This window comes from Hermetia illucens, chromosome 1, assembly GCF_905115235.1.
Source record: "Hermetia illucens chromosome 1, iHerIll2.2.curated.20191125, whole genome shotgun sequence".
NCBI classification, from domain to species: Eukaryota; Metazoa; Arthropoda; class Insecta; order Diptera; family Stratiomyidae; genus Hermetia; species Hermetia illucens.
This window is the reverse complement of record NC_051849.1, coordinates 113183462-113196035: the sequence shown is the minus strand read 5'-3', so window position 1 is coordinate 113196035 and position 12574 is coordinate 113183462. Positions and strand designations below refer to the sequence as shown.

Here is a 12574-nt window from a genome sequence, read left to right as displayed (position 1 = left end):
AAGGCTTATATTTCTAAACTTGCCTTGCAAACGCAGAGTGCATAGCCCTTCGCTTATATTTTCAAAGCCAATAACAGCAGGTCTTTCTTGGTTGGCTAAGAAACCTACTCCGAGTACATGGTGAATGACCGCTATAATATATGGTGGAGCGGCTCTTCTCCAGGAAACCGGTCCCTGTCCATTACATCTCTTGCAACGCTGTTACATCAGCCTTATATTGGGACAAGATATCGGCTAGCTGCTCAGCAGCATTCGGTCTGTACCGGGAGCGTACGTTCCATGAGAAAATGCGCAAATCGTTAATCCGTTGTCGGGTTCGTCGTTTTGAAATCCATCCTATCCGAGGCGCCTTCCGTGGTTTCGTAACATCGGTTTTCCGTGTAGGGTTGTCAGCCCTACTCAACCCACAACCTGGAGGACCAGTTGGTATATTTTGTCCCGTTTTGAGGCGCGAGAGACTCGCCTTCATCCTTCTCCGTCTGCAGTTTTTCATGAAGAAAGAACTTCCAGTGATCACCACGTTTAGGTGGAGATAGGGTTTGGTAATAGAGCTGTTGGTGTTGTTTCAGCAGGCGATCAAAGACTAGTATAGGTCATATAGCCAAACGTGGATTGGTACCCACGATGGAGCATACCAAAAGTTGATTCACCCAAGATGCGCTATCTCACAAACTAATAGTCCGACCACTGTCAAATTTGTACACGTGTCTTTAGAAGGTTAGTTGCGCCATCTGTGTGTTCCAATACGAACTCTTCAGCCCTATTTGCGCGTATGTATTTATTTGTACATTATGCCAGCAGTATTCAACATACGTACTATATGTTATAGGTACAAAATAAGAAAAAATCAATGTACGTTCATGTATATGTACAGTATTCGGTAAAAGGCAATGTTTGTTTGCTTATGGTGAGCATAATATTTATGTGTGTAATATGTACGTATAACTTGTAGTTTGAAAAAATATGAAGAAATGTTTTGGGTAGTTATGCATAGAAACTTTTCTCATATAAGATGAACATAAAATCTTTATATCCAAAGCGACAGTTTCCGGTATTCCATCTTGTTTAACGTATCCGAACCCTATCTATTCTGCGAATGCATGGATTGAATGTTTAATACGGTCGTACTCTTCAATTAAAGTTTTTTCTCTTCCGTTGTGTCGAGAAGAAGAGAACGGAATTGAGAAGAAGAGGAAAGTATAAACCCAAAAGAAATAATATTATTTCCATAGAAACGAAGCAGGATGTTGTTCCCAAAAATTGTAAACAATCCCAAATGGGTGATTTTCCGACATTCCAACTAACGATGATGAACTTCCGAGAAAATCAGTAAACTAGACTCCTACTGTCCCTTATTGAGAGGCATAATTAATGTTTCTGATGATTTTTGGTACCGCGTCCGTTATTCCGAAGGTCCGCTAAATAGAGGAACTGTTGTATTAAAAAACATATCTCTGGCCCTGCGCAACAGATATTAACATTTCATTTCTAAGGAAGTAATATTTTGACGCGAAAGAGGCAACTTCGACCTACTATAATTTTGTTAATAACAGTACGAACAAATACATACAAAGCCGCACAACATCAAGCGATCCTCAATACCTACTTGTCTGGACCCAAGACTATAGACGCATGACAGTGTGGTCTACAGAAGCCTGAATAAATGATTTAAATTTCCTTGATGCGTTAATCGCAATTTAAGTGTGCAAGCTATAGAGGAGTCTGATCAAAATCTTGCTTTTGTTAGTATTTATTTTTAGTCCATTTTTCCTTGCCTTCTTCCTCAAATTAAGAATAATTTTTCCAAGGTCCAATACTTCAAGAGAGCAATTGAGGTCAGCAACGTAGTCAAGTTTTTGAAGAAAAATGACATGTGTCATTGAGTCCCTTCATGTCCTCCGACCGATATAGTATGAAGGATGTAACCGATAAAAAGAAGAAATAATATCGGCGGCAGAATGCGACCCGGTCGGATTTCGTTCGAGCGGCACATGGCACTTTGCGCCACCAAATATCACTTTAATAATTAGAGAGTGGCATAACCCTCTTAATATTATCAAAACCCTTCATGAAATCAATGATACGATGGTACGATATGAAAGAGCATCAAATATTACACAATAATAGATAGACCATAATATAAAACATAATTTCTGGACCACCCTCTAATATAATTTGCTTATCAACTTCAAATGGAATTACTTTTGATTTACATGCCGAATGAATAAAGGCAACATAATGATGTCATAACAATAAAATGTGTTACAATAATTCAATCTATCTGTCAGATCATTCGGCAATGCAAGTCAAGTATTAAGTTCTAATTAGTTAATTTTAGGGCACTCGAAGCAGATAATGTTATCTTGTGTGCCTTAAAGCGTAATTGATATGGGCAAAGAAAAAATGTTATTTGGGAAGAAGAAATCATTTTTAGCAGTTTACACAAATATCACATTTATTTCTTTTTACAATTGATTAATTTATAATTTACTCAAAATGAAGTCAATTGATATGAACATTATTAGTTTGTACAGTACCAACCAGTCAAATATGAGCTGCTACCCTTATCACCGGTCTCGAGGCATCGATTAACGCTTGTGCAAAGGAAAACATTGGTTTTGGATTTGGACGAAACGCTTATACATTCACATCATGACGCGATGCCCAGGAACACAGTCAAACCTGGAACCCCATATGATTTCACAGTCAAGGTGACAATCGACAGGCATCCCGTTCGATTTTTTGTTCACAAACGTCCACACGTCGATTTTTTCCTTGATGTCGTAAGTAGCTATTTGAAACTACATAATAACAAAAAAGGCTTTTATATTATATATCGCACTTTTCTCAGGTGTCACAATGGTACGATTTGGTAATATTTACTGCTAGTATGGAAATTTATGGTGCTGCGGTTGCAGATAAATTAGACAACGGCAGAAATATTCTGCGTAGAAGGTATTATAGACAGCACTGCACTCCAGATTTTGGTTCGTATACCAAAGACCTATCAGCTATTTGCAGTGACCTAAATAGGGTAAATCATCGAATCTTTTTTCGAACATTCTTTACATCTACCTTTCTTTTTTAGATATTTATCATAGATAATTCACCAGGAGCATATCGATGTTACCCGCAAAATGCGATACCAATTAAAAGCTGGTTCTCGGACCCCATGGATATTGCATTGCTTTCACTTTTACCATTACTAGATGCTCTCAGGTTTACCAATGATGTGCGATCAGTGTTATCCCGAAATTTACATTTACATCGCCTGTGGTAGCAGGTAGGAAAACCATCCATTTTCTTTATTAAGTTAATTGTACTACTTCGAAAATGAGCTATTGCTTAGCAGGCAACTGAAACTTTCTGTTTTTTGAAAACATGGAAGAATAATTTATATTCCGAGTATTTTAATGGTCCTTTATAGTTGAATTTACAATGAGTTGACAAAATTCTACAATGGGTTGGTGTAATTTTTTTATATCGTCCCTCTTCGATCACTTTTTCTGACTCAGCAAGAGATTTGGGTTCCTACTTCATTACCAGCAAATTGATAATATGCCAAAAACTCTCGAAGGGGATCATATCACGGCTGTTCTCAAGATAGTTTAGCGTAGAAAAGCGAACTTCTACTAAATAATCCTTTATGTGCAAAAGGAAAAAGAAATGTTAAATCTAATTACTATTGTTTTTGTCCACCTAACAAACTATGAACAAAAAAACTAAAAAAAGCAGCTTGCAGCGATGATCCGGCGCAAAATCATGTTCAAAAATAAGGTCATTTTCTCAAGAATAGAGCCCTTCTGCTGATGGAATTATATGGTTATCCCTCATGCTTTTATACGCATTTTAGTCTATCGATCCTTTTATCAGTGCCAATTGTTGAATACCATGATAGATAAAACATTCTCAAATCATTCAGCTGCCTCCCTGGTTAACTGTTCTTCTAACGTAATCATTCGAAAAATCTTCGCCGATCAACCGTCACGCTCGCTTTTCCATTGAATCCAAACAAATTGAATTTGGATACGTAGTATTTTATGCTTCTGATATTGAGTATCACCGAATTAACCTACTTTTTTGAACCATTCCAAATGCCTCTGCATGTTTCGGTCGAACGTGGCACATAAGCTGCCCTCCTGTAATCTTCGTGGAACCGTCCGTGTGATCCACTTCATATCATCATTTTGCACACCTCATATGCTCTGAAGGCAGCAAACACCCAGAATAGCAATTACCACATTTCCATGTCTGCCAATATATATTTCAAATTATTAGTTTTATAGATCTTTTACAAACTAAACCTCAGAAACTCGGAAACCAGTGTGTACTGAAATAGAAATATATAAAGTATCATTTAAAGCGCAGCCAGGATTTCTGAATTCTTTCTTCTGATAATTCATAGCACACAAAAATGAATGGAAACTCGTATGTAACACCATTGAAAGAAAGACCGGATTATTCTCAATTGAAATTGATTTTAGCCTATTGATCTAGATAAGATAAGCGCAATGATCCATAAAATTGAGTACACTAATTTTTATCTTACATCTGATCTTTTTTGTCATATTAAGGGCGAGCAAATCCAATGCATCTTTGGTAAGAAAATAAAATAATGACACAACTCTGCAAGACAAAAATCCACTTAGATGATTGTTTGTCTATTTAATGAATCGTTTGAATTACAAATGGCGTTCAATGTGAGCCGACGAAATTGCGAAAATATCCTTACTTAGCTATAAACGATTATTATTATTTATCAAATAGTCCCTCACTGGAGGTAGACTCCACGTACAATTGGCGGGGTATAGGATTTGCGAAGTAAGGGAAGGTGACGTGATATATCGCCAATTTTTAGTTTGGGCTTTTTTTCTTTTTTCATTTATTATTTTCCTGTTTTCGTATTTTTGTTTGTTTCTAAACTGCTCTAGAAATATTAAATAACTTGGTGGCGAATGGAATATCTGCAGACCTGCTAAAAATACGGAATACTTTAAAAAATACCTATCGCAGTACGGATCGAGTTCAAAACTATAATGTAGGCTAGAGAATCAATTCAAAAAATCTGCTGTGTGAATATAGAGGGATGGTGTGTACACCATACAAAGCATTGCCCAAGGCAATAAGAAGGTACTTCCCCAAAAGTCTAATCGGAAAATACCAGAGAAATTTTCAAAGTGAAGAGTTGACAATTGAACTGATATTCACAGACAACCATTTCCCCGATATCACTGGCACATTCTCAGGGCACATTCTGCTTCCTCCTCGTTTAACAGTTAGACACTACACACCCGGCGTTCTGAATATCTGTAAAAGAGAAGATTATTAATTTCCGCATTTGGTCATTATTTTTATAATAGTAGATAGAGCATTTAAGAGAGGGCCCTAGCATTATGTGACTGCAGGAATCAAAGCTTACTTGACAATTTAATTCGTAGGGACTACACAACATTCTTCCAATCTTCTTTTGTGCAATGTTAATGTTTTTCTGCAAAGGCCATTTTCGGATTCGGACCACATTATTTTCACATATTTTATTCGATTTTTTTAATGGAAAGGATTATTTGGAATTCTTTCAAATTTTGACATTATATTAGTCATACTCCGAAAACAAAGTCACGCGACATTAGTCCACTGAAGGTCGTGAAGTCCACCAGCTGTGGGATGTGTCTAGTAACTCCAATTTTTATCTGAAACCAATTTTACATTGCTCACTTATTTTCTAAGAATATGAACCTCAATGATAGTGAAAATAGTAAAAATTAGAATTTTTGCAGTTGTTGGAAAAATATATTATTTTCAACATTTTTTACTTTTTAAGTTAGAATTCTCGCAAATCCGAGAAAATCATCTTGAAAAAAAGCCTCAGAACAAAGAAATTTATTCGAAAAGTATCCTTTCGAATATGAAGATATTTTTCGTTCTTGATTACATACAAAATACAGTAACAACAAATACAAACGCTTTGGCTTAAGCTTTACACATTTGAGAGAAACTTTAAAGTGATACCTGTGGTAAGGGAAATATGTACCAATAAAATGGCTTTCGGGATTTTGGGAGCTGAGACATTTAGACATTATATACATATGTGGATGGAAGTGTCAAATCAGCAAATTTTATATTTAAATTTTAAAATGGATTATAATGTACAAACATATATTTTGTCTTTACAGATTTTCAACTGTACAATTGGTGCTGTGACACTTAAACGAATTTCGTTTTTATTTTCGTGCTTATTTTAAGATCGTGTAAATTATATATCTAATATATCAATATATTATTTAACTATTTTCCCCAGTATCAAGATAGATCAGTCAAAATACGTTATAAAAAGTCCAGTTGATTATATTACGCAGAAAATATTATAACAAAAGAAAAATCAATAAAAATGTCAAAAAATAGAAAGTCATATTAGTCTGAATGAGCGAGTATTTGAAAATTCACAAAGGAAATGTTACTGCAGCATCAGTCTCATAAATTGTCACGATTAATTTTATATTGGAAAGCGTTTTTGTGGTAAATTCTATTTAAGAAAAATTCAAAGTAAAAAGTACAAAAATGTCAGAAATTAAATGCCACATTAACCAGAAATGGTTGTGACAAACAGAAAAGAAATGAAATAATCTGCACTTCTCGCTCAAAAGGGCCTTAATACCCCAAAGACACAAACACGACAGACGTAGCATTAATAGGATAAGGAGCATAAAAAATAGAGCAACAATTTATAAATATTGTTATATATCATTGATGACTATACTAAATGAGGTTTAAGAGGAACGCTTCATTGTAAATATTGAAATGATGTGTAGTGTAAATTCTTTTTGTTAATACGTAATCGTAAATTTACTAGCTTAGGTAAAATTGTAAGCGTTAGGTACAATCATTGTAAATGGTTGTTGTTTTTCACGTGAAATTTTTTTTTTCTTAGAGTATTTAGTAAATGTCATGACTATAAAGCAAATCGCATACTATCTGTAACAAAATTAGAAATATGATCATTTGAAATGTAAAATATAATTAGGCTTACGGATCGCGAAAAGAAAGGTAACCTTTTAATTTCGTAAGTATATATTCAAGTGGAAGGGTTGGCTTAACTGGCTGCGTACATTCATATATATATATATCAATCCGAGATCCCTCTTATTAGGTATGTACAAATCACATCAACCAATCGAACAGCAATTGAAACAATTGTTTTCAATAGTTCTTCATTACACCAGTACAAACGGATTTGTTTAATTCCTTCCCATTCGTTAGAATATGAATCTTTTTTACTTCGGTTACTTTACAATTTGTTTAGTAATCGTGAAGGAGAAGTCAGTCAACAGTTCTGAACCTAAAGTGAAAATGATTTCATATTGAGCACTCAAAATTTCAAAAGGAGCAAGAATTTGTAACAAATCATTTTGGAAACCAAAGGTTGTTTTCATAGTATATTCGTAATTGGGTATATAGTGAAATACGGATTAAACATATTATATTATAACATACGTTCCTGTGAGGATGTTTTCCTGGGGCTCATTAAAGGTATTTAATATAAATAGCAACCCTGGGAGTATAGTTTCTTTTGTTAACGTCTGGAACTCTTGTTCCATGTGCGTAGAATACATAAACATAAGTTCAAATCGTTGGCATCGAATATAATTCTTTAGTCAAAATTTGAAACCTTCAGGAGCAATAAGTTGCTGGAACTTTACTTTTACTCCCATACCATTGTTCAATATTATTAATTTCGTTTAGTTACTTTTCTAGTAAAGAACGTAATATTTACGTTTGATACATGTGTAAATGTTGACAAATAATGTAATTTAAAATGAATTTGGAAAATATAAGCGAACAAGAAACGACAAACGTATGTTATGGAATTGTTATTTGAAGGTTTAGGAAATTGACGTATCTCCTTTCTTGTTGTTAAAATATATACGGTATGCGGAGATATAAAACTATAAATTGTTCGAGTTTGATGTATAGTGTGATATCAAGCAAGGAAAGCTGTTAAAATATCTTAACAGATCTCCAAAAGAAAACACAGTTACGCCCAGATGGGTTAACATGATTTACCGCTGGTTAAGCCTAACCACGCCATATTGACCATAGCAAAGCTCCGCAGCAACAAGTAGAAACGGTATCAGTCAATACTGAGTGGATGGCTACAGCATTCATACCGATGGATATAATACATATCTAAATCTCTAAGCGCAACTCGACGCTTGAGGTCCGAAGTCTGTATCCGCGAAATAGACATAATCACAACCCCCATGAAGCTCCTACTAGGGGGCAACCGCTAATTATCAATCCGAAAACACATTCCGTAGGAACTTTCCTGGGACATATCCCGGTTCCCATGGTACCAGATAACCTCAAGACACTACCCTTTACGTACATAGTAAGTTTCAAATGTGCCATTGACACCGGCTCGGATGCCTCTTCGATGATCAAACTTGGGAATCTGGGAAGTTTCGTTGAAGCTTATGAGAAGCGAGGAATGTTATACTAAACGAAAGTGAAGCTGAAATTAAAGTGTGCATATATGGGAGCTATAGCACGTCATCTGCCTATACGCGCCTTCGCTCCCTACATAACTTTCCAAGAAGCCATTGTTCTTCGCTGTGTAGCTCTCTCGCGCGTTTCTGGAATAGTGGATTCCATTGCATTGCAACTCTCGATGTAGTCGCTGCCCTTTTATTAGTGTATGACCGAATTTAGCGCTGTTAATACATTGACAAACATCAAATTCGGCGCCGTCGTTGCAGAATTAGGTCGGCCAAAAAAAGCAAACTGTTGTGACTTACTCGATGTTCTCCCCATTTTAGGCAAATAAGAAGAGTGAAACGACCAATCAGACTGAGAAGCGGGGATATTTCGAGCAGATTTCACAGGAATAACATTAGGAACGCCACACAAGAAATCGGAGAAAGCAAAGGGGCCTAATAACATTGCGCTTGGGCTCTGAAAAACGCAGAACTAGCATCAAATACCCTGCCTCAGTGAATTCTTTAATCGCTTAGATCAGTTATCGTTTCCAATGTTTATGAAATTGTTGTAGAAGTTAAACAAGTAGCTTCTCCTTTTTACAAATAATTTTTTATTTAGCATATAAGTACTTATTCCGGGAGCTTCTTATCAGTGCTAAGCTATTAGAATAACATACGCTATCGAGAAGGTTAGAACACCATCTGTATTTTTGCCTGTCCCAATATGGAAAAAAAATTAATTCATCAGAATGTTTAAATTACCACCCTATTGTTGTTCCATACCACGATGTCTGAACGCATTTGTGGCAACCGCGACAACGTTCAAATAGTCGTGAGCTAAATCGAATTTGTTAAGAGCTAAGGAAATGCAGATGCAACTCACGCTCCGGTGAGAGGTATTGTACTCTCTGCATTATATTTCTGGATCTAGAGGAGGCGTTTGATAATGTGCTCCACAAACCAACCTAGTATGATTTATGACAACACCTAGAACCAGAGGAATTCGCGCACTGGTTGAAATCGCCTTCTCCGATCCGAAGAGTAAAGTTAGAAGTGTGGCAGCAAGGCGCTTCGTGCCTCTACCGTAGTTCTCCAAGGAAGCGCTCACTTGCCATTCCTCTTTGGACACTGTCATAAGGGACATCCCTATATACTGCTCTATGCAGAAGATGTTTCTCCGGCAACTCATAACAAATGATCTTAAGCAACTTGTCCAAACATGGAATGATCGCCTCATGCCGCCCGACCTGAGACTAAATCTGCATAAAACAGAATTTTTGAAGATCGATCCTAGTGAAACGAGCGCTGAAAATGAGTCAGTGGCATGAGCAGTTTAAGTATCAATCACCTAGTGGAGAACTGCGTTGGAAAATCGCTTGACTAATAAGCGCTACTCAGATGAAGTGGCGTCCTTTGTGATGCACACATCAACAAACGTCTTAAATTTAAAAATTGCGGCAGTGTTGCCCACCTCGCCACCCTTTATCGTTCAGAGTGTTCCTAGTAGAAACAATGAACGACGCCTCGCAATAATGGAGATAAGAATGTTGGGTTGGACCAGTGGCGATTATGATTACATCCGCCGCCCATATGGAGTTACATCAATCGTAGAAAAATTGCGAGACGGGCATTCCAGGTGGTATTGACATGTAATTCGCATTGACGAGAATTCAGATTCAGAAACAAACAAAACGTCGGCCATAACAACGATGGCTTGATACACTAGATCGGTGATTTGATACAAAGAATCAGTGTTGACTCATTGAAACTTTCATACATTCGGTATTTTAGAGGCCGATTGAAAGTTAGCTTGGTACCGATTACTTTTGGATACTTGCTAACCGGCTTTTAAGTTACCAGTCTGATGAGATTGAATACTAACTATACTCCTGTTCCTGCCATTGATGATCAAGACTGTTTTCGTCATTTGTTCCGCTAAGCCAAGTTCAACCTAGCGAATATTAGGATGTTAATGATCTGATAATGTTGTACGTATGTATGGTGGAGTCAAACTTAATATCCAATAAGGAAATCAAAAGACCTTGCAGGTGTAGACAAAAAAGCATGCACATATAAATTCGAAAGAAAAGGGCACATTTTGAAAAATATCCAACATGCACACTTTTCATAATAAATGATTGATTTATTTTATTAGTAAAATAAAAAACAGTAACAAATAACAATAATAAAAATGCCAGCAGACGGGTGAGAAATAAAGTGCAGAGGGTTTACCGGAACGATACCATCCCCATTGAGACACCCGTAGTTGAAATTCTGGACACACTAAAACAGAAACTTTCTGTCATATGCAGTCGGTTACGACGGTATGGCGAAAGTTATTCCAGACGTGTCCAGAATGCAACATACGCGAGGAACCAGCAGGAGCTTTTTCACATCTCTCAACGAATCCCAACAGAGCGTCCAGACAATACAGTTCTCGGTAACGGAAGCGAAAGAGTATTGGGGTGGACTTTGGGGGTTATCTGCCCAGCATGCTGACCATGCTGAGTGGATCACCGCCGAAGGCACCCGCCATGCCAATACGCCTGGCATGAATTTTGCGGATGTTACCGAAGAGGAAGTTCGACGTGCCATAAACAGCTCGAAGAACTGGAGGGGCCCAGGTCTGGATCGGGTGCAGAATTTCTGGTATAAGAAATTTACCAGCGCACACAGTCGGTTGGCACGCAGTATAAATGAGGTCATGAGTCGGCCGGAGGAATTTCCACCCTTCCTCACTGCGGGGATTACCTACCATATCCCTAAGAAAGACACGGTGCAGGACCCCGCAGACACAAGACCGATTACTTGCTTACCAACCCTCTACAAATTCATCACGTCCATTATTAGTGGAAGGGTCAATGCGCACCTCGAGACCAACAACATTCTGTCCGAGGAGCAGAAGGGCTGCCGAGTTGGGTCAAGGGGTTGCAAAGAGCAACTCATTATCGACTCGGTAATTGTCGGACAAGCAACTAGAGGCCAAAGAAACCTCTTCAGTTGCTATATCGATTATGCCAAGGCTTTTGATAGCGTTCCGAATACCTGGCTAATCGACATCCTACATCTGTATCGCATTGATCCGAAACTAATAAAGTTTTTGGCGACAGTCATGGAAGGGTGGCATACCACCTTATCGGTGCGTACATCTGAGGGTGCTAATACCTCAGAGCCCATCCGTATTCGGAGGGGTATCTACCAGGGGGATTCGTTGAGTCCCCTTTGCTTTTGTATGGCACTGAATCCCCTTTCATGGCTACTGAATGATGCTAGAGGGCATGGTTTTGCAATAAAGTATGACCTACGTGCTAAATGCGAACTGACACATTTGATGTACTTAGATGACATCAAGCTGTATGCTGGTACTGATAACCATCTTAGAAGTCTGTTGCGAATAATAAACATGTTCAGCCGCGATATTTGGATGGAGTTTGGATTAGACAAGTGTCGAATCCAAGCCATCCACAAAGGTCATTACGAGCCGCATGCCGGACATAGCATTGGTGACCTCCACATCGAAGCTATGACCGAGACAGACTTCTATAAGTACCTAGGAATTCTGCAAGGAACCCATGCTCGAGTTGGTGATCTAAAGGATGCTCTGCTGTCCGAATTCCTGCGACAGTGTAAAGCTGGTGCTGAAATCGCATCTCTCGGGGAAGAATAAAATAAGCGCTTTGAATGTATTCGCTACCCTTCACTGGCTTATGCAGCGGCGGATACGGAACAGCTATGTCCAAATTCCGAACGCATCATCCAAAGTCTGCCGTGGAGCGGATGAACCTGCCTCGTGACATCGAAGTTAGGAGCGTGGTTGACGTGATGGCAAAACATCATCGTCAAGTCGACTCACTGCGCGCTTATTTTTACAGCAAAGAGCAGGCTGAGTCCCTTGCATGCGGCTGTCTGTAAGGCAGACTGTGGGCTGACTCCACTTAACTGACTGATGAAGGATCGATCTTTCAATTCTCTGAGTGGGGTGAAGTCGGACCAAGAGCGGATCGATGAATGGAAGTCGAAGGCAATGCACGGTAAACACGTGCATTGTCTTTGGCAGATGGCTGTGTGCTGGGGAGCTCTTTGCTGAGACAGAGGAGTTC

The 12574-nt window shown here is 38.2% G+C and overlaps 1 protein-coding gene across 2 annotated transcripts in view; it reads left to right on the top strand.

Annotated features, from left to right (window-relative positions):
• LOC119655209 (CTD nuclear envelope phosphatase 1 homolog) overlaps positions 1–7855 on the top strand; it is a 28445-nt gene extending 20590 nt beyond the window's left edge. The window contains exons 2-5 of one of the 2 annotated variants that reach the window (XM_038060994.1): positions 2535–2783; positions 2852–3034; positions 3089–3283; positions 6174–7855. In XM_038060994.1, coding sequence (XP_037916922.1) covers positions 2535–2783; positions 2852–3034; positions 3089–3280 — 624 coding nt within the window. In that variant the 3' untranslated portion in view covers positions 3281–3283; positions 6174–7855. Of the gene's footprint in view, positions 1–2525; positions 2784–2851; positions 3035–3088; positions 3284–6173 lie in introns of both variants that reach the window. The other variant, XM_038060987.1, reaches the window with a different exon arrangement.
• The last annotated feature ends 4719 nt before the right edge of the window (positions 7856–12574 follow it).